General features: G+C 41.6%; 1 protein-coding gene across 7 annotated transcripts in view; it reads left to right on the forward strand.

The window, feature by feature from the left end:
- Window positions 1–22,441, forward strand: part of USP45 (ubiquitin specific peptidase 45) — a 104,407-nt gene that overhangs the window by 8,748 nt on the left and 73,218 nt on the right. For all 7 annotated transcript variants that reach the window (XR_005597155.1, XM_039532918.1, XM_039532917.1 and 4 more), the window contains 4 exons: window positions 9,224–9,333; window positions 10,395–10,564; window positions 13,016–13,119; window positions 16,334–16,434. Coding sequence is in view for 6 of the 7 variants with exons in the window: in XM_039532918.1 (XP_039388852.1) it covers window positions 9,234–9,333; window positions 10,395–10,564; window positions 13,016–13,119; window positions 16,334–16,434 (475 nt within the window). In the remaining variant the exon portion in view is untranslated. The remainder of the gene's footprint in view (window positions 1–9,223; window positions 9,334–10,394; window positions 10,565–13,015; window positions 13,120–16,333; window positions 16,435–22,441) is intronic.

Here is a 22,441-nt window from a genome sequence, read left to right on the forward strand (position 1 = left end):
CTGCTCCTGCTGGCCCGCAGGCGCCATGGCCCCCTCCTGTCCCTCCACACACATGGGCTGGGGCCCAGGTGCTGGCTGGCTCCGGGGGCCCGCTCGACCCTGCCGCGCTAGAGCAATGGGGCGGGTTATTCAGCCCTTGGGGGCCGGGCCGGGGGCTGACCCAGGGGTGCGTTTTGTAGGCTGGGCACTTGGCCAGACTGGTGCTTGGAGCCCGTCAGACGTAGTTCATGGTATTTCACCTGAGCTGCCATCAGATGGTGACTTGTCTGGCTACCAAACTGGGCTGGGTTTGCACCAGTGACATGGCTGCTCTAGAAACGCTACAGCAGCACATTTGTACTGCGGCGCAGACATTCGGGCGTAGTTAATCCACCTCGCCAAGAGCTGGTAGCTAGGTGGGTGGGAAACTGCTTCCCTCCACGTGACGTTGTCTGCTCTGTCCTCTAGACAGTACAGCTATGTCTCTCTCAGGGCGTGGGTTTTTCACATGTCTGTGTGTCCCAAGGAGGGTCCCATCTTCAAAAATGTCTAATCCCAGGAATGAAGTTACAGGAAACTTTCTTCACATAAAGAAACCAAATTGCTTGTTATTTTTAACTGATCATTCTGCTGGTGTGTATTGTCTCATTGCCACACAGGCACTGCTAGGGTGGGGAGAAGAATGAGGAAGTAGGTTTCATGATGTAAGACTTTGGACCCTTCCCAGTCCCCTGTGGGAAAAAAACTACCTTAGATGTGTTTTAAGAAAGGCCGTATGAAACTCAGTTTCTTGTCTTAACACTTTTTATTTGTAATAATATTTGGAAGAGTGTAACTTTTGTGTTTGTGGGTTTTTTCTTCTAATTGCCTAAGATGACTTAATTGAGGTTTAGTTATTTAAGAAATACAGTACAACAAAAATAGCAAAATGGGAAAATGTACTTGACCTTGAAGTAATTTCTCAGTTAATTGTCTAATAATAATGGAACATTAGTGTCACGATTTGTTGGATTAAAACGTGGACTGCAGATTTAACTAAGAAAATTACATTCACTTTGTTTGTCAAGTTAACAGAAAGTCAATGCACTTATTTAAAATTTGATTTTCTTTCATAGTCCATGATTCCCATTGCTGTCAGAGCTGATTCACACACTTCTCTGACATCCTAGCATTTGCCATGCTTGCGATCCCACAGCCTCCATGGAATTGCTCTGGAGCCATTCTTCTGGGAGGGAAGGAGGGAGGGAAGGATTTAGTAATAATAGTGTTCAGCATGCCTCTTGTAACCTGTTAAAACCACTTAACACAAATTCCTGAAGTGCATGCATTTTTTATCTTCTATTTGAAGTTTGAGAGCTGATGGTGGTGATTGGAGGAAAATCCAAAGAAGAGGCTGTTAATTAGTTTGATACTTAGTATATTAGAATCACCAGTGCAGCTCTAAATGCTGTATTTCAGCAAAAATTGTTTTAATTTTGGTTCCAGGTTTTAGAGCAGCATCCACTTTATCTTGCAATTAACTTTACATCAAACCGATGAACATGATTCATGTGACCTATAGACACAAATAAGCAACTTCTTAAAATTAAAGTAATTTTGTGCAAAATAATTTGACTAGCAAGGATGAGCAGTTTAAACTGTATCTATTGCATTGCTCAGCTTTTCTACAAGTATCATAATTTCACATGAGGTGCTGAAATGCAGTCCTTCAAAAAAAAAGCTCTTTTTAGCTGTTAAAATGGAGGCACATATATGCTAGGCCAGTTTCACAATATGCCTTATGAAGTTACTCTGTAATTTACTCCATTTGTAAATATTTTTGTCAGATTTTTTCAGGAAATACTGTAAAACTGGTATTCTGTAGATTTGTTTCCCCTTGAGTTCTATGGCAGTACAGCATCTGTCTTTTGGGTTTTGCTGGTAATGTCTAAAGCAGAACAAGTTTTCCTTGATCTGGGATTGACATGTCATAAAAACAAATTGGGGCATTCCTGTATGTAAAAAAGAAAATTGGATGTAATCTTACGCTCTCAGCAACTAGTCTTTGACTTTCTGAGAAATAGCACTAATACATAGACTTTTCATAGCACTTCACATTTCTGATTCCATTACTGTCATTAACTAATCCTTGTCAGGTAGGTAAATATTCTCTCTACAAATAGGAAAACAGTGGTTAGTTAAATGACTTGCTCAGGGCCACACAGTGAGTTCAAGTGTCATAGCAGATGTTAGCATTCGTGATTTTCTGGCTCTCAGTCCTTCAGCTTGATGTGCGACCTCTTGTGGGTTACAGAATAGTAATTCCACAACCACAATTCTAAGGGTTTGTCTACACTGGCACTTTACAGCACTGAAACTTGCAGCGCTCAGGGGTGTGTTTTTCACACCCTTGAGCGAGAAAGTTGCAGTGCTATAAAGTGCCAGTGTAGACAGTGCACCAGAGCTATTTCCCTCGTGGAAGTTTTTTTTTTTTAACAGCCATGTTAAAGTGCTTTACTGTTGCTAGTGAAGATATGCCCTTGCCCTGTTATCTCAGGAGTTTATATGTTCTATGACTATTCTAGCAAAATCCAAATTAGACCACAATACACATCCAGTGAACTAGTTTTACCCTCTGTTATCTTAGTGTTTTCCTTTTCTTTTTTTGGGTGGCTGGTGGGAGGTAGGTTAGTTTACTTCTGCTTCGTGAAACTGTATGTTGACAGTGGTGTCAGTCTGACATAAAATACCCTAGCCATTAGTCTAAAAATACTTGCCTACACTCAGTAACAAGATTTTGGCAACTTTTGGCATAGTATATTTCAGTCAAAAAAATAGCTCGTGAATACTGTCACTGGGCAGGCGAATCTGATTTCTGTGAAACATAAGAAATCACAAAATAAAGAACAGGGTGAGGAATCTGAGGAGAATCACATAGGTTTCAAACCATGAGAATGGGTAAATAGTGGTAGATGAAAGTGAAAAGTGCTCTCGAATCTTTAACTGTTATGTGGAAAGCTGTGAGAGAGAGGCAGCCATGTCTGTTTAACGTCTCGTCCAAAATACAGTCACCCTTTTGGACTGTAATGTAATGTCAGTAGTGGACTATGAGCTCCAATCATGGTGTGCGATGTGTCTTTGGGCCAGAAGATCATGGATATGACACTACCAGAATTTCAAATGACAGGCTCCAATGAAAGAAGTGTTCCTGCCACTACCAGTCAGTAGTTCTGATCCTTTTATTGCTCTAGCAGGCAGTGGGTACTTGTTTGCTCAAAAGGCTTTCATGGCTGTCAGGGCAGTGAAAGTCCTAAACTACTGATTGATGACTTTGCCCAGTTGCTAGCAATGATGAATGCTGTTCTTGCTCTGATTGGATAACATTTGATCCAGCAATGAACCAGCCAAAATGCCACAGGTAGCTATGAAAAGTCACCCAAACATTTCTACTTGCTGCTTACATCAGAACGTGCAACAGTTCTGCAATACTCGCAGAAGATGTGTTGATTTGGCACTACCAGCCCACAGGAATATATTCCTTTTGTACTTTGTCAGATTTGAGGAAATGCATTAGGATCTCTCCTCCAAATACAGCTACAGAACATCTTGGTCTCTGGATGCTATATAATAAAGGCTCCATGTGCTCTGAGCCAAGCTGTACCTAAATTCTGTGGCAAGGACCTGTGGTTTCTGTGGCAACCTGGTGCTGGAAGTTCTTCAGCAGCTTCATTTAATCAGTACAGTAGCCCTGTGTTAGTTGTTTTTATATTCAGTTTCTCTCCACAATGCTGTCTCCACATTTTCAGTGTGTTGCGATTATTTCTTTACAGTATTGGCAATGTAAAACTGCATCATAGTTGTTGAAGTTTTTGGCAGCTGGATAGGGAGCAGTTGGGGCTTATGGTGCCTGTTGGGGGGGGGGGGGAGAAATCAATTTGGGATAAACACATAATCTAAAATGCACAGTAGTGAAATATGCAGTGTAGTTGTGGCCATGTCAGCCCCAGGATATTAAAGAGAGAAGGTGGATGAGGTAATATCTTTTATTGGACCTACTTCTGTTGATGAGGGCTTTCGAGCCACACAGAGCTCTTCTTCAGATCTGGGAAAGGTACTCTGAGCATCATAGCTAAATTGAAGGTGGAAGAGATTGTTTAGTAGTTACCATTGTTTAGTAGTATCATTCAAGGTAGAGTGGCCAATTAACACCTGCAGTCATAGGACAAAAAGAAGGGGTTAGTGGGTTAAAGATTGTTGTAATAATCCATAAATCAAGTGTGTGGTCAGTCCGTGATTTTTAGTGTCTAGCAGAGTTATGAATCTAAGATCTGGGCTCATCTTTTGAAAGTGTTGTGCAGGCTCATTTGAGGATGAGGACAGATAGGTCAGACATAGAGTGATTGCTTTGTGAAAAGTATGAGGAGTACTTGTGGCAACTGACTAACAAATTTATTTGGGCATAAGCTTTCGTGGGCTAAAGCCCACTTCATCAGATGCATGCAGTGGAAAATACAGTAGGAAGATATATATACAGAGAACATGAAAAAATGGGTGTTATCCTACCAACTCTAATTAGACTAATTTGATTAAAGTGGGCTATTATCAGCAGGAGGGGAAAAAAAACTTTTTTGTAGTGATAATCAGGATGGCCCATTTCCAGCAGTTGACAAGAAGGTGTGAGTAACAGTAGGGGGAAAATTAACATGGGGATATAGTTTTTAGTTTGTGTAATGACTCATCCACTCCCAGTCTTTATTTAAGCCTAATTTAATGGTGTCCAGTTTGCAAATTAATTCTAGTTCTGCAGTTTCTCGTTGGAGTCTGTTTTTGAAGTTTTTTTGTTGTTGAATAACTGCTACTTTTAGGTCTGTAATCAAGTGACCAGGGAGGTTGAAGTGTTCTCCGACTAGTTTTTGAATATTATAATTCTTGAGGTCTGATTTGCGTCCATTTATTCTTTTGCATAGAGACTGTCCGGTCTTGCCAATGTACATGGCCAAGGGGCATTGCTGGCACATGACGGCATATATCACATTGGTAGATGTGCAGGTGAACGAGCCTCTAATAGCATGGCTGATGTGATTAGGTCCTATGATTGTATCCCCTGAATAGATATGTGGACGGAGTTAGCAATGGGCTTTGTTGCAAGGATAGGTTTCTGTGTTAGTGTTTTTGTTGTGTGGTGTGTGGTTGCTGGTGAGTAATTGCTTCAGGTTGGGGGGCTGTCTTTAAGCAAGGACTGGCCTGTCTCCCAAGATCTGTGAGAGTGAGGGATCGTCCTTCAGGATAAGTTGTAGACCCTTGATGATGCGCTGGAGAGGTTTTAGTTGGGGGCTGAAGGTGATGGCTAGTGGCGTTCTGTTACTTTCTTTGTTGGGCCTGTCCTATAGTAGGTGACTTCTGGGTACTCTTCTGGCTCTGTTAGTCTGTTTCTTCACTTCAGCAGGTGGGTATTGTAGTTGTAAGAACGCTTGATAGAGATCTTGTAGGTGTTTGTCTCTGTCAGAGGGGTTGGAGCAAATGTGATTGTATCTTAGAGCTTGACTGTAGACAATGGATCGTGTGGTGTGGTCTGGATGAAAGCTGGAGGCATGTAGGTAAGTATAGGTTTCTGGTATAGGGTGGTGTTTATGTGACCATCACTTATTAGCACTGTAGTGTCCAGGAAGTGGATCTCTTGTGTGGACTGGTCCATGCTGGAGTTGATAGTGGGATGGAAATTGTTGAAATCACGGTGGAATTCCTCAAGGGCTTCTTTTCCATGGGTCCAGATGATGAAGATGTCATCAGTGTAGCGCAAGTAGAGTAGGAGTGTTAGGGGACAAGAGCTGAGGAAGCATTGTTCTAAGTCAGTCATAAAAATGTTGGCATACTGTGGGGCCATGCGAGTACCCATAGCAGTGCTGCTGACTTGAAGGTATACATTACAGAACTGCTGTGCAGCTCAAGCTGTGGTGAGCCAGCCTAACAGAGAGGGAGGTAGTTTACTACATGGAAGGTTTAGACACTGGGCATCCATAGCTATGAGTATAGGGAAAGTGTAGTTAAAATATTGCCAATATTTTCTCAGGTAGTGATGATTTTGGTTGATACCTCTCACTCCTGAGTGTGACAAAGGCACAGAGAATCTAGCTGCTACTAGCATTCTGAAGCTGCTTGCTTGGGCCCATATGCTGCTAGCCTGTTTATTGTGATGATGCCAGCAGAACTCATTGCAATGTGGTGTGGGAGAAGAAACAAGCCACCATCCCCAGAAATATTCAGGAGGGGATTGCAGAGTATCTCCATGAAATTTTCATTGAGACTGCTCATGAGCATAAAAGGGACATCCTTCTTTAGTTAAACAAGTGCCCCACATGGTCGTGAATTGTGGTCTTCCCTGCCTAGCTGAACAAACCAAATAATGGAAATGTCGATGTTGGCGCTATTGGAGCATGTGATGCTGACTTGCTGTAGAGTAGTGGCTCTCAAACTTTTTTTTACTGGTGACCCCTTTCACATAGCAAGCCTCTGAGTGCGCCCCCCCCCCTATAAATTGAAAACACTTTTTAATATATTTAACACAATTATAAATGCTAGAGGCAAAGTAGGGTTTGGGGTGGAGGTTGACAGCTCATGACCCCCCATGTAATAACCTCGTGACCCCCTGAGAGGTCCTGACTGCCAGTTTGAGAACCCCTGCTGTAGAGCATGTCTACTCTGCAGCAGCATAGTTATGGTGATGCAGCTGTGCTGCTGGAGCATTGTAGTGCAGATGCTTCCTACATAGATGGAAGGGTTTTTTTCTGTCTATGTAGTTGATCCACTTTTCAGAGCGGCAGTAGCTACGTCGATGGAAGAATTATTCCATTGACATAGTCAAGTCTTTATTGGGTTTGAGGTCGAACTAACTGTAATGATCAGCCCTGAGTGACATAGTTAGGTCGATCTAATTTTTTAAGTGTAGACCACGCCAAAGACTGTGTAATTCAGACTGCCGTACTAATTTTTTGACTTTATTTTTCAACATTTTACAAGTGAAGTGAGCAATCAAAAAACAATGCCCTTGTTCTGTAAATGTGGGGATAGGATGGGCACCATTCTTAAATGGGGACTAAGGAAGGAGGAGTGACTGGTTTCATTTTCCTAAAGGGGGTTCAGCTTTCAAAAGTTTGAGAAATACTGGTGTAATGAAAGAGAGAAGGGAAAATATCTGTACGTATGCCAAGACTTAAATGTGTTTTAAACAGATTTTTAGGTTTGTACACCTGTATTTGGTACAGTTTAACTTGCTTCTGTATTAGCAAATTATTGTGGTGATGTGAGTAAATACTGTATGTTGCCACAGTATGTCATCTTTTTCTAAATAGAATTTATGGCTTGTGGAATTCTGAGTAGAATTCATTGCCATGGGACATTGTGATGGCCAAAAGTATAACTGGATTAAAAAAGAATTAGGGCTTGGCTACACTTGAAAGTTGCAGCGCTGGGAGTGCAGCTGTGTAGGGACAGCGCTGGTGTGTGGCCACACTCACAGCTACCAGCGCTGGTGTGTGGCCACATTTGCAGCGCTGTTGGGAGTGATGCATTATGGGCAGCTATCCCAGCGTTCAAGTGGCAGCAACGTGCTTTTCAAAAGAGGGGGGTGGGGGGTTGTGTAGTGTGACAGGGAGTAGGGGGAGAGAGAGAGAGTGGATTTTTGGAGCCAACACTGTGTGTTTAGCTTCCTGCCTTGAAAAATCAGAAAATGTTCCCGATCCCTTAGTCTTAACTCTTAATTGCAAACAGCCTGCATCCAACGGACTGCCCGCTGTTTCTCTGTCAAGCAAACACTCACTCCCTGCCTGCCTCATTATCTCATTTGATTGTTCACAGCCAGGTACAGATTGATCACAGCAAACAGGAGCTGTGTTTAGATAAGCAGCTCCGGGATCAACGGAGCTCCGAGTTCACAACAAAACAAAGAGAGGCTGCATAACAAAACAAAGAGAGTAATTTATAAAAGCATTCTGAGATATCTGCTAATACCCTGGAGGCCAATAAGAGCGCTGGTGTGTGTCCACACTTGACGAGCAGCGCTGGATCACCAGCGCTGCACTCGTTACACCCCAACCAGACCAGGTGTACAGCCAGCACTGCAGCCAGGGAGTTGCAGCGCTGGATGTGCCTTGCAGGTGTGGACGGTTACTAATTGCAGCACTGGAAAGCCTCCACCAGCGCTGCAACTTTCAAGTGTAGCCAAGCCCTTAGATAAATTCATGGAGGATAGATCCATCAATGGCTATTGATGCAGCCTCATGCTCCGGGTGTCCCTAAACCTCCAGCTGCCAGAAGCTGGGACTGGACTACAAGGGATGGATCATTCACTGTTTTGTTAATTTCTTCTGAAGCATCTGTCAATGGCTGTGTCAGAGACAGGATACAGGGCTAGATGGGCCATTGGTCTGATGATTATAACTATTCTTATATTCTTAGGGCTTGGCTACACTTACAAATTTGCAGCGCTGCAGCAGGGTGTGAAAACACACCCTCTGCAGCGCTGCAAATTGCGGCGCTACAAAGCGCCAGTGTAGTCAAAGCCTCAGCGCTGGGAGCCGCGCTCCCAGCGCTGTCCGTTATTCCCCACAGGGAAGTGGAGTACGGACAGCGCTGGGAGAGTTTTCAAAGCGCAGCAGCGCTTTGAAATGCAAGTGTAGCCAAAGCCTTAGTTAACTTGTACTACCATTGTGCTTTATGGGAAGTTTATCCTGTCTGATATAAAATGTAACCAATATTAAAAGGGCAGCCTGTGAAAACTGGCTATTTATGTGATAAATTTCTGTATCAATACATTTATTCTTCTTCTGATTTTAAGATAAGCAATAGATGGACAATAAATGTACCATTTTTATGAAAAGTGCAAAATGGACAATTTGGTGTTTGAAAAAGGAGATATTTCTCATTTTAACAAAACGACTATGGTAAACTATGATGGATGCACTATAGCATCTTATCTTTTTATGACTAACAATATGTAACACTATTTTCTAATTTGTGAAATCAGCTACCTCCTTGTTTCTACATGTTGCAGTAGCTTATCTAACAACACTGCTCGGTGTGTATTCCTCACTACAAAATAGCTGAAGTTGGATGAAAGCTTATCTATTATAGAATATATGTATTTTGTGGACTGCGGTTTTTCTGAGTACTTGATTTGCTACTTCCATGCTTTGAGAATATAAGTCCTTAGATTTGATGAAATATATAGAAGGTGAAGTAATGTGTGTTTTTTCCCTTCCTTTCCCAGTAAGTAACAGATGCGGGTAAAAGATCCATCGAGGGCTAACCCTGAAAAAAACAAGAGAAACAAAAGGCCTAATAGGCCTCAGGATGAAGACTCTTCAGATGACATTGCAGGTAAATAAATTATGTGACATTTGGCAGTCAGAGTGAGGGAGGGAAAACAGTGTCCATATGGTTTTCATTAGTCAACAAAGCAGAAGACACATGTGGGAACCGTGAACTGCGTGTTGGTTGAATGCAGCAACAGAGATGCTTACAATCAAACATCTTTGGCGTGATGAATTGTCATTACATTGCACTCAGGGAATTGGTGCAAAAAATAATGAACAGGAGGATAGTTTGGCTATATTAACATTTTAAGGAGGCAGGTGTAAGGACAGTGGTGCAGTGATGTAGTTGAAACACAGGGAAGGCCTTCCTTGTCCAAACTACCTATATATTCATATTCTCTCTCTCTCTCTCACACTCTCTCTCTCTCTCTCACCAGTTGTGTTAAGTGTTAGAAAAATGAATGTTTAGTAATTTTGTCCTTTGGTTTATCTTAGATTTGTTGGGTTATGTCACCAGCTTGTAGCTTTTTGGGTGTTCTATTTAGTAGGAAAAATAGTACTTTTTTAAAAGATGGAAATAAAATCCTTCAGATGCATCACAAAATGGACACTATCGTGTCCTTGGAGCTATGTCCTGCCTTTAAAAACTATATAGATAGAGCTAGATAGTGTCTTTGTAAGGTGTAATTTATGTAAATAGTAGACAACTAATATGTTTTACAATTACAAAATTTTGTTAAGTTGAGGGTAGGCTACAATTTAGATCTGTCAGTTTTGATAGTTACCTTCAAAGTAATCTCTATAATCAGCTTTTGTGCTGGAGCAGGGTTCTGGAAGGAAGTGCTGTGTCTGAAAGCCCTTAAGTTGTAACTTGAATAAGCATGGTGTGCAAGCTCGCTAAAGCTCCAAAGTATTAAACACGTTTTTACAGTAATGAGTGCCACCTGATTAGCGTAAAATGGAATGTGATGTGTTATTACAGCGCTTTTTTTTTTTTTTTTAAAGAAGGCTTGAATCTTTGTAAATGAACTTAGAAGATTGAATCTGGCTTTTGTGAAAGAAGTGAACATTTCCTGTTTCATATTTAGTTTTGTGGCTAATGACTGAGTATCTTTTATTCTATAGGTTTAACCTGCCAACATGTAAGCCAAGCAGTGGATGTGCATCATGTGAAGAGGGCAGTAGTTCAGAATGTTTGGTCAATATGTTCAGAATGTTTAAAAGAAAGGCGAATAAATGATGGCGATCCAATGATTCCTTCTGATATATGGCTGTGCCTCAAATGTGGCTCTCAGGTAAAGAAACTTGCATTGTAAATTTATGGACAAATATAGACCCTGATTCTCTGAAAGGAGTTGCAAGTGCAGATTCTTATTTCTGCATGGAGTCTCACTGACTTCAGTGGAACTCTGGGCAGGAGCAATTGGATTCTGCCCAAAGGAAAAGTGTTATCACCACAGATCCCTGCTTTTGGGATAAGCCTCTGCACTGCACTAGAGTTAGAGCTTTCCAGAGGTTTCAGACTCCTGAGGATGGTGTTGATTTCTCTTTTGAGCTATACAAACTTTCCATGCAAGTCTATACAAGGAGGTGTGCATGCTACCCTACCCGCGGTACACCCACTGTTCTTTCTAGACATCGAAACAGCAGTTCAGAATTCCTTCTGGTCTCTTGACTTTGAGACTAGAAATAATTTTTAACAGTGAGAGTGATTAACCATTGGAACCATTTACCAAGGGTCGTTGTGGATTCTCCATCATGGAGAATGTTAAAATCAAGATTGGATGTTTTTCTAAAATATATGCTCTCGGAATTATTTTGGCGAAATTCTATGTCCTGTGTTATTCAGGCGGTCAGACTAGATGATCACAGTGGTTCCTTCTGACCTTGGAATTTATGAACTCGCTAACTGTGTATATTGTTGGCCCCCCTAGCTCCCCCTTGTGTTGACTGTTCAGTGCCAGGAACTGCCCTTCCTGAAGGATGACAGATCTAACCCAAAACTTAGATTTAACAAATGCTTGTCTCATGCCTCATCCTTGCTTATGGAGGAAGCCATTAGTGTTTTCCAGGCAGAATATGGGCAGGTCTAGCCTAGAAGCACTACACTGGTGCAGCTGAAGTGCCTCTGGTGAAGACACTCTATGCTGACAAGAGAGCGTCTCCTGCCAACATAGCGCCACTGTGAATAGCGCTTAGGTCACTGTAACTTGTGTTGCTCGGGGCGCAGGGGCCGTCTTTCACAGCAGCGGCTCCGGCCCTAGCTCCAGCTGAAGCTGCAGAGGGCAGGGGAGCGCACAGCCTCGGGTCCCGCCGCGGGAGAGCAGGGGGCGCACAGTCCTGGCTTAGTCCCCGCCTCTGACAGCTGAAGCCGAAGTCATAAAGGTCTGGTAAAGTCACTGAATCCGTAGCCTCCGTGACTAAATTGTATCCTTAGTTATAAAACATACTATTAGTTAGCAGATATTGGGATACAATTGACAAGGTCTAAGGAGGACTCCATGGCTTATATCCATAACATTCCTATTGTTAAAATATGTAGAACTGTTACCAGGAGCCCAATACCTATGTTTATATAACATTACTCTTGATCTGGCCTCTAAATTTGATATCACAGTTCAGAAAGGAAAACAGTCACTGTTTGATTAATCTCCTTAATCCCATCTCTTTAGATGGTTATTATTGCTTATTACTCTCCCAAAAGTGGACATCTGTACTGAATGACAGTACTAAAGGAGAAGTTATTCCACTGTAACGGAGTAGCTTGTCAGTACAGACGCATGTTCTCCCAAACTTATCCTCACTTTCCAGAGTCTATGCTGAATTCTTGGGAAATGGAAGGAATTGAGGGTATATTGGGGGCCATCCATCCTTGTATAACTTCTCATTGAGCATTCCACGGCTACAGGAGAAGTCTACTTGGCACCCTATGATCAAAGCTTTCGAGAGAGTTTTGTCCTTTAGTGAACTGCTCTGGGGCTTCCCAAGAGGGTTGCTCTGTACTGACAATCTACTCAATGAATTCTAGTCATAGGTGAGTAACATTTCTTTCTGAAAAGTGATAACTAAATTTTGGAGTGCTTGTAATAGTGAGTACAGTTGGGCAGAAAAAAATGTTTTGTCCCTTGTAAATTTTAAAGATTTCACAACTCTTTCCTGCTCTGTATTGGGATGAAACTGAGACCTTTTGACATTTATTGTGAAAAACTAGAGCAAGACCACACCAGAAAAGCCAATAGCCTGGCGATTAGGGGACTTAACCTGTCTGTCCCATATCCTAGGTCAAGTCCCTACTTTACCTGATTCAGAGAAAGAGCTTGAAGCAGGGAAAGTAGATAAATTCAGACTGGCAATAAGGCATATGTTTTTAACAGTGAGGGCAATTAACTACTGGAACACCTCACCATTGGCTGTGGTGGATTCTCCATCAATGAAAATGTTTAAATCAAGATTGAATGTTTTTCTGAAAGATATGCTCTGGTTTAAACTGGAATTAATTCAGGGAAGTCCTGTTGCCTGTGTTATACTGGAGGTGGGACTATGTGACCACTATGATCCTTTCTGGCCCTAAAATCAATGCAAGCACTAGTAAAGTAAATCAATAAAAATCCTGCTTTCTGGAGTTCTAGATGATTTTACCTCTTTTTCAAGAAAATGATCTTTAGTTCTGTTTTGTAAAGTAAAATATTGTAGTGATTTGTTGAAATATAATATGTATAACCTTTTCTTAATGATCTCATTTTCAGGGTTGTAGTCAAAACTCTGAAGGCCAGCATTCTCTGAAACATTTCCAGACTGCTCGCACAGAACCTCATTGCATTGTAATCAATCTCAGCACGTGGATCATATGGTAAGATTGTGTATAGGAGTATTTGTGTAGCGCGCGCGCGCACACACACACTATTAAAAAGACTTTTTTAAATTAGGGCAGTTAGTTAATCGCAGTTAACCATGTGATAACTCAAAAAAATTAATTGCAGTTAAAAAAATTAATTGCAATTAATCGCAGTTTTAATTGCAGTGTTAAACAATAGAAGACCAATTGAAATGTATTAAATATTTTGGATGTTTTTCTACCTTTTCATATATGTTTTATTCTGTGTTGTAATTGAAATCAAAGTGCATATTTTTTATTACACATATTTGCACTGTAAAGATGATAAACACGAGAAATAGTATTTTTCAGTTCACCTCATATAAGTATTGTAGTGCAATCTCTTTGTCGTGAAAGTGCAACTTACAAATGTAAATTTTTATTGTTACATAACTACACTCAAAAACAAAACAATGTAAAACTTCAGAGTCTACAAGTCCACTCACTCCTACTTTTTGTTCAGGCAATCACCAAAACAAACAAGTTTGTTTACCTTTACAGGAGATAATGCTGCCCTCTTCTTATTTATAGTGTCACCAGAAAGTGAGAACAGACATGTGCCAGATATGCTAAATATTCATATGCCCCTTCATGCTTCGGCCACCATTCCAGAGGACATGCTTCCATGCTGATGACGCTTGTTAAAAAAGTGTTAATTAAATCTGTGACTGAACTCCTTGTGGGAGAATTGTGTGTCTCCTCTCTGTTTTACCCACATTCTGCCATATATTTCATGTTATAGCAGTCTTGGATGATGACCCAGCACATGTTGTTCATTTTAAGAACACTTTCACTGCAGATTTCACAAAACACAAAGAAGGTCTCAATGTGAGTTTTCTAAAGATATCTACAGCATTCGGCCCAAGGTTTAAGAATCTGAAGTGCCTTCCAAAATCTGAGAGGGACGAGGTGTGGAGCATACTTTCAGATGTCTTAAAAGAGCCACACTTCGATGCAGAAACTACAGAACTCAAAGCACCAAAAAAGAAAATCCACCTTCTGCTGGTGGCATCTGACTCATGATGATGAAAATGAACGTGTGTCGGTCCACACTGCTTTGGATTGTTATCGAGCAGAACCCGTCATCAGCATGGATGAATGTCCCCTGGAATAGTGGTTGAAGCATGAAGAGACAAATGAATCTTTAGCGCATCTGGCATATAAATTATCTTGTGACGCTGGCTACAAGAGTGCCATGCGAACACCTGTTCTCACTTTCAGATGACATTGTAAACAAGAGGCAGGCAGCATTATCTCTTGCAACTGTAAACAAACTTGTTTGTCTGAGCGATTGGCTGAACAAGAAGTAGGACTTGCAGGCTCTAAAATTTTACATTGTTTTATGCTTGAAGGCGGGTTTTTTTGTACGTAAGTCTACATTTGTAAGTTCAACTTTCATGATAAAGAGATTGCACTACAATACTTGTATTAGGCGAATTGAAAAATTCTGGTTTTTTTTACAGTGCAAATACTTGTAATAAAAAATAAATATAAAGTGAGCACTGTCCACTGTGTTTTCTGTGTTGTAATTGAAATCAATATATTTAAAAATGTAGAAAAGACCCAAAAATATTTTTAAAAATGGTATTCTAGTATTGTTTAGCAGTGCAATTAATTTTTTTAATCGCTTGACAGCCCTACTTTTAACTTAAAGTGCTGTCTTTGTCAAAAGCTAAATAACCTCCACTCGTCTTGCTGCTCACATGAATGAGACCTATCCCACTTCCTTTGTCTCCTTCATGGCTTCCCACAAACTACTGAAAAAAGGACCACTTCCTAGTAGGCAGTAAGCCTTAGTGCCCCTTTTCCGTCTGTCCTCTGCTCACATCTTCAGCACAGAATGGCTCAAGCTTAGTTCAATAATGTTTCTACTGGGGCTGTCAATGAATCACAGTTAACTCAAGCAATTAACTCAAAACAAATTAAGTCGATTAAAAAAATTAATCATGATTAATCGCAGTTTTAATTGCACTATTAAACAAGAATCGAATACCAATTTAAATTTATTATAAATATTTTGGATAATTTTCTACATTTTCAAATATATTGATTTCAATTACAATGTAGAATACAAAGTGTAGAATGCTCACTTTATAATTTGTTGTTAAAATATTTGCACTGTAAAAAAAGATAAAATTAAAAGAAACAAAGAATAAATTAATTTCATATATAAATTGTCTACAATAATTGCTTTGGCTGTCCCATGTATGTTATGTGGTCACAAATGAGAGGGAGAGGAAAATAGTGCATTAGACAATTTTCCACGACAGTGTGGTTCACATAATGGAAAAAATGAAAACCTCTGACCTAAGATTTATGAATACAGCCTTTTCAAATTAAAAAATCAAGAACATTTTTTCTTCCTTAAGTTTAAGTATAAAGCTACTAGTAACGGAGTTTTGCATGAGCAGTTCACCATGGTAGAATTTTTAAAGAAGGTAAAATGAACCCAAAATTATTAGTTTTTTTCCTTCATTTTTTAAGTTTGGACAGAAAAACAAGGTAAAAGTCAGTCTGTACTGAGTTTTTTCGATTTGCTAATCCTTCTTTTGCAAACTATCTTTTTTTTGTATACTGTATGTGTAACATATATATTGTTTGTAAAAATGTAAAACCCTTAGTATTTATTTGCATGATTTATTTTAATTATTTATGTCCAATCAATATTTAATTACTCATTTGTTGATTCTGTTCTACTTGAATTAAATAAAAGAAATTGAGAGAGATCCATATCAGAACTATAGTCCAGTGGGTAGGGCATTTGCCTGAGAAGCAGGGGAACCCTATGGACACCTAATGGATCAGTCCACATAGACAAGATAGGCAGAGGAATGCTTATCTTTTCCTGGTTTGTGGATAGTGGTGGAACTTAGGCATCTGGATGCCTACAGCAAAACGGCATTGAGTATGCGCAGGTGCAGAAACGTAGGCACCTAAGGTACTTTTTACAGAGAAAATTTAGGCACCAAGTGAGTTTAGACACCTACGTGGTTTGGTGGCAGCCATACAGGGGTTTTGTGGATGTCAGTGGTTCCTAAAGCTGAAAATTAGGTGCTTAAGTCCCTTTGTGGATGTGGCCCTAACTGACTTGCCCAAGCACACAGGAAGTCTGTCAGATCTGGGAAGTGAACCTGGATCTCCTGAATTCCAATCTATTTCTCTTTTTGTTTAAATTTTGTGTATTGTTTAGGTGTTATGAATGTGATGAAGAGCTGTCAACACACTGCAACAAGAAGGTTTTGGCTCAGATAGTTGACTTTCTTCAGAAACATGTTTCTAGGACTGAACCAAGTAAGTAACAATTTTATTTAATGCACCTAATTACATGTCTCTCTGTTTCCAAAAACTATGGATGGTATTGATACAAATGTTTATCACAGTTGTTTCCAGAAACACTGCCTTCTATTGTGGTACTTGAACAAATATAGATTCATAGACTTAAGGTCAGAAGGGCCCATTATGGTCAACTAGTCTGACCTCCTGCACAACACAGGCCATAGAATCTCACCCACCCACTCCTGTAACAACCCCCTAACCTATGTCTGAGTTATTGAAGTCCTCAAATCGAGGTTGAAAGACCTCAAAGTGCAGAGAATCCTCCAGCAAGTGACCCGGGCCCCATGCTGCAGAGGAAGGCGAAAAACCTCCAGGGCCTCTGCCAATCTTCCCTGGAGGAAAATTCCTTCCCGACCCCAAATATGGCGATCAATTAAACCCTGAGCATGTGGGCAAGACTCACCAGCCAGCACCCAGGAAAGAATTCTCTGTAGTAACTCAGATCCCACCCCATCTAACATCCCATCACAGACCATTGGGCCTATTTACCTGCTAATAATCAAAGATCAATTAATTGCCAAAATTAGGGTATCCCATCGTACCATCCCCTCCATAAACTTATCAAGCTTAGTCTTGAAGCCAGATATGTTTTTTGCCCCCACTACTCCCCTTGGAAGGCTGTTCCAGAACTTCACTCCTCTAATGGTTAGAAACCTTGTCTAATTTCAAGTCTAAACTTCCTAGTGTCCAGTTTATATCCATTTGTTCTCGTGTCCACATTGGTACTAAGCTTAAATAAGTCCTAAGTATGTGTGTTAAATCATAGCATGAAATCTGTAATAAAAATTCAATTTAATATAGGCAATGTCTACATTGCAGAGCCTATGCTGGGCTAGCCCCTTAGTGTCGATGCAGCAGACGCTGACAGAAGGAGTTTTTCTGTGTGTCAGAACACAATCTCCCCAAATAACATTAGCTACGCCATTGGCAAAGCTGCGTCTACACGAGGGGTGGGAGGGGAGGGGGTGGTTTGTCAGCACAACTATGTCACTAAGAGGGTGTGGTTTTCACACATGCCTGACTGACCTAGCTATGTTGGGCACTGTAACATAATTCTCCTAGAATTTCACCTTCTGCATCTGTATTTTATTATATCAGTTTATGGTAGATGATAAAACCTTCCTTAGGTCCCCAGAGGTAAAGGCAAGTACTTGATGATAAACCATTCATTATCTCATTTATATTCACACATACAAACTGCATTTTAAAAAATAATAATTGGTTGAGTTTTTGTAACAGTCACGTTTTTAAACTGCACAGTTGCTTACTACTTTTATTGATGACGTTTGCACAGCAGTTCTTTAAAGCTTATTGCTGGGCGTAGTGCTCTCAATCACTTTATGAAATTAATTGCACAGTTTAGTACTATTTGTAGTAGTAAGTTTTAGTGGTATCAGGCTCGTAAAGCATCAACTAATGTGTCTTTCTTCTTGTACCTATATATTGGAGATAATTAGGTATACTTGCTGCTCACCTTTGCGCTTTTGAAGATTGAGATGGGTGATATAAGCACTGACACAAGTCTTGCTGCAGCATTTCAGACCCAAAGCTTTACTGGGACTGGGCAGATTTCATATTGTTTAGACGTAACTGGGGCAAAGGGAGACGGACTTGGAAAAGACTTTTGATTGCACATTCCCAGAAGGGAATAGTTGCATCAGCTGGTTAGGGATAGGATCAGAGTTGTATAGCCTTATGGGTAGGTCTTTATATGCCCCTCAGTGCATGTGCATAACTCTTGTTAGTTTTAATGGAAATTGTTTTCCAGGTGATCATCTCACAATGAGACCCTTTCAAGTTGTCATATTTAAAAAAATCTGCAGTTACAAATAATGGCATATTGTGTTTTAAAAATATTTCTTCATTATGCTGTTTTTACTGTACGTGTTTCTCTCATTTTGGACAATGAAAATACTATATTCAATTTCACTTTCCTTTATAGTCCTATTTTTAATGTCTGGTTCTCATGCACAAGTAAAAGGCTGTGATATTTCCATTTGCAACTACAGTACTTAAATACTGTGGTAATTGTTTCAAATAATTGAATGTAAAATATTTAAATTTGATTAATAAAAGCTTGTTTTTACAAAAAATAAAAAAGATTCTGGCTAAGATTTTCAGAAGTGCATAATGATTTTGGATGCCTCAAATTTTAGGTGCCAATTTGAGATGCTTTTAAGGTGTCTTGATTTTTGCTTATCACTTTCTGAAAATGGGACACCCAAAATTACCAGCCAGCTTAATCTTTAATCTTAATCATTGTCAAGTCATGTTGGGCCCGATGCTCATGCAAAGGAACAGCATTTTATTTGTGGGTGTTTTTTTGTTTAATAGAAGCACATTGAGTATGCCCTATTTATTTAATCCAAGAGTTAGAAAATCAAATTTTATTAACACTGTCTGAGAATGCAGGCGTTAAAAGTGAGATACCAAAAAGACAGAAAACTCTTTAAGATTTAACTCAGATGAACATGTTTGTGAAGACATTTTCTGAATGAAGGAGTAATGTCACAAAATACTGAATTATAGAGAATTAAATTTAAAATCAGTGATGTTTTAAGCTCAGCTTTTTGGTGAGCTTCAGTATGTTGCTGCTGCCGTCTCATTCATTCTAGCTTATGTATAGTGCAACTGGTGCTGCACTAAGTAACGTCTTTGCACTGTCTGATGTGTTGCTGGATTTTTGAGTTCCTCTAGTTTAATTCAGGGCCATAGACAATTTTTATTTTTTTATTTGGGAGTGGGGGCTAAAGTTAAAACATAATAAAATAATAACAGTTGACTATCACTTCAATTAGCAGTTTAGTACCAGAACTAAATTTGCCCACTGTTAATAAAGTGAGATAAGCTAGCTTCTGTTCCAAACTCAGTCTTTCCTTTATCAACGGAGTCACTAAGGGCTTGGCTACACTTACGGTTTGCAGCGCTGGTAGTTTGCAGCGCTGGTCATCCAGCTGTGTAGGAGCAGCGCTGGTGTGTGGCCACACTCACAGCTACCAGCGCTGGTGTGTGGCCACATTTGCAGCATTTCCAGCGCTGTTGGGAGTGATGCATTATGGGCAACTATCCCAGCATTCAAGTGGCCACAACGTGCTTTTCAAAAGAGGGGGGTGGAGTGGGGTCTAGTGTGACAGGGAGCGGGGGGAAAGAGAGAGGGGATTTTTGGAGCCAACACTGTGTGTTTAGCTTCCTGACTTGAAAAATCAGAACATTTTTCTGACCCCTTAGTCTTAACTCTTAGGGCTTGGCTACACTTACAAGTTGCAGCGCTGGGAGTTACAGCGCTGCTCATGCAGCTGTGTAAGGGCCAGCGCTGGAGTGTGGCCACACTGACAGCTACCAGCGCTGCAGTGTGGCCACACTTGCACTTTCCAGCGCTGTATTGAGAGGTGCATTGTGGGCAGCTATCCCACAGAACACCTTTTTGGCGCTGAGTATTGTGGGAAGGGAAGGAAGTGTGCGGGTCATTCCGCTTCCTGTTTGCCAGCGCCCCGTGGTGCATCGCTTCACATCCCAGCATTCATTCCGGCAGCGTTTGGCGCCATTGTGAGTGTCTTTCTGTTACTCTCTGTGAATCGCGATTTCTGTGGCAAATGGAGCCCGATCTGCTGAGGACTCTGCTGATGAGTGTCACCAGCACAACACGTTTGGCAGTCGAGCTATTCCTTCAGCTCCAAAGTGACAGTGAGGAGTCCGGCGATGATATCAATATGGATTTGTCTGCGCGTGTGACACTAGAGTGCTTGCGGCATTCACGGAAATGCTCAGCACCGTTGAACGCCGCTTGGGCTCGGGAAACAAGCACTGAGTGGTGGGATCACATCGTCATGGAAGTCTGGGATGGCGAGCAGTGGCTGCAGAACTTTCGTATGAGAAAAGCCACTTTCATGGGACTGTGTGCTGAGCTCGCCCCACTCTGCGCGCAAGGACACAAGATTGAGAGCTGCCCTGACGGTGGAAAAGCGGGTGGCTATTGCAATCTGGAAGATGGCAAATCCAGACAGCTACCGGTCGGTCGGGAACCAGTTTGGTGTGGGAAAGTCGACCGTGGGAATCGTTTTGATGCAAGTTTGCAAGGCAATTAATCGCATCCTGCTAAGAAAGACCGTGACTCTGGGGAGCGTGCAGGACATTGTGGATGGCTTTGCACAAATGGGTTTCCCTAACTGTGGAGGGGCGATAGATGGAATATTCCTATTCTGGCCCCCACCTGGCATCAGAGTACGTTAATCGTAAGGGGTATTTCTCTATGGTTCTCCAGGCGCTTGTGGATCACCGCGGGCGTTTCATTGACATTTACACAGGCTGGCCTGAAAGGTGCATGATGCACGCATCTTCGGAACAGTGGCCTGTTCAGGAAGATGCAGGCAGGGACTTTTTTCCCAGACAGGAAGATCACAGTAGGGGATGTCGAAATGCCCACTGTGATCCTTGGAGACCCCGCATACCCGTTACTGCCTTGGCTCATGAAACCCTATACAGGGAAGCTTGACAGGAGCAAGGACCGGTTCAACTACAGGCTGAGCCGGTGCAGAATGACTGTGGAGTGTGCTTTTGGGCGTTTAAAGGCTCGCTGGAGATGTTTGTATGGGAAGCTAGACTTGGGAAAGCAGCATCCAGCGGTTATAAGCGCTTGCTGTACCCTCCATAATATTTGTGAAGGGAAGGGTGAAACATTCAGTGAGGCATGGACCACCGAGGTTCAAGTCCTGGAGGCTGAATATGCACAGCCAGAGAGCAGGGCTAATAGAGAGGCCCAGCACAGGGCTTCAAGGATTAGGGATGCCTTGAGGGAAGAATTTGAGGCTGAAAGCCAACAGTAATGTTTGCTGCCTTGCATGGGAGTGAATTGCACTGCTTACACTGTTATTCTATTATCCATAATAATAATATGATTTGCAGTGCCTCTTTCTTTACTGGGCTAAGGTGTCTTTCACTATCTGCTATAATAAAGACTGTTTTCAAAGCCAAGAATTGTTTTATTGAAAAGAAAAAAACTTCCTTGACAGACAGACAGACACACAACATTTCATTAACACAAGAGGGCAAGGGTGTGGGTTGGTGAACTGTACAGTCACAAGTTTGCATATGCCATGTCTGGATTGCTGTTTAATGAATCCTGCACTTCAGGGTGCATATACTGCATGGTGATGGGGTTGAATGCAGAGGGTAAGGGTGGTGGTAGGTATCAGGGCTGGTTGGGCAGGTGTTGGAGGCAGCTGGTGGAGGTAAGAGCCTGGATGCTGGGGAAAGGTGGTTGGAGCTGACATTGGGGCACAAGGCACAAAGGACGGGGCGGGTGGGGGAGTAGCACGGTAGTGCTCTGCTTGCATGGCAACGAGTGACTCTATAGACTCCGCTTGGCGCTCCAGGATGCTTAGCAGCCGCTCCGTGCTTTTCCTCTTGGCCACTGCATTTCTCTTGCGGGTCCTGCTTTCTTTCTCTCGCCACTCCTTCAATTCTTTTCTCTCTGTAGCAGAGTGCTGAAGAACAGTTTTCAGCATGTCCTCTTTGCTCTTTCGGGTATTTTTCTCAAATTTTGAAGCCTCTGTGATGTTGAACATCTGGGCAGTCCAGTCAAGGTCACTGTACACACAGAAATGACAACATTTAACACGGGCAGCATTGTATCCACTATCTCCAGACATGAATTGTTACACTGAGGGAGTTCTCACTTGCAAGTTCTCACTTGCATTCTTTATCCCAAAAGGAAAACACAACAGAAGCCACGAAATGGTGAGTGAGGAGTGGGGCTTGAGTGAGAGGAGCTGGTTGCTTGGGTAATCTGGAGCGCTAGAGTGGTTGAGTGAAGATGCAGATGCAGGGGTGATCTTATCTCCCTATCTCTTCACTAAAGAGTCTCCCAACATTTTTCACAGGACTTAATCCTGGAAGATGTTTCCCTACTGCAGTCACTAGGGAACAGCGGGGGGCTCTTTTAGAGCAATGTGGATTCCGCCCG

The sequence above is a fragment of the Mauremys reevesii genome, linkage group 3 (genome assembly GCF_016161935.1).
Source record: "Mauremys reevesii isolate NIE-2019 linkage group 3, ASM1616193v1, whole genome shotgun sequence".
Lineage (NCBI taxonomy): Eukaryota > Metazoa > Chordata > Testudines > Geoemydidae > Mauremys > Mauremys reevesii.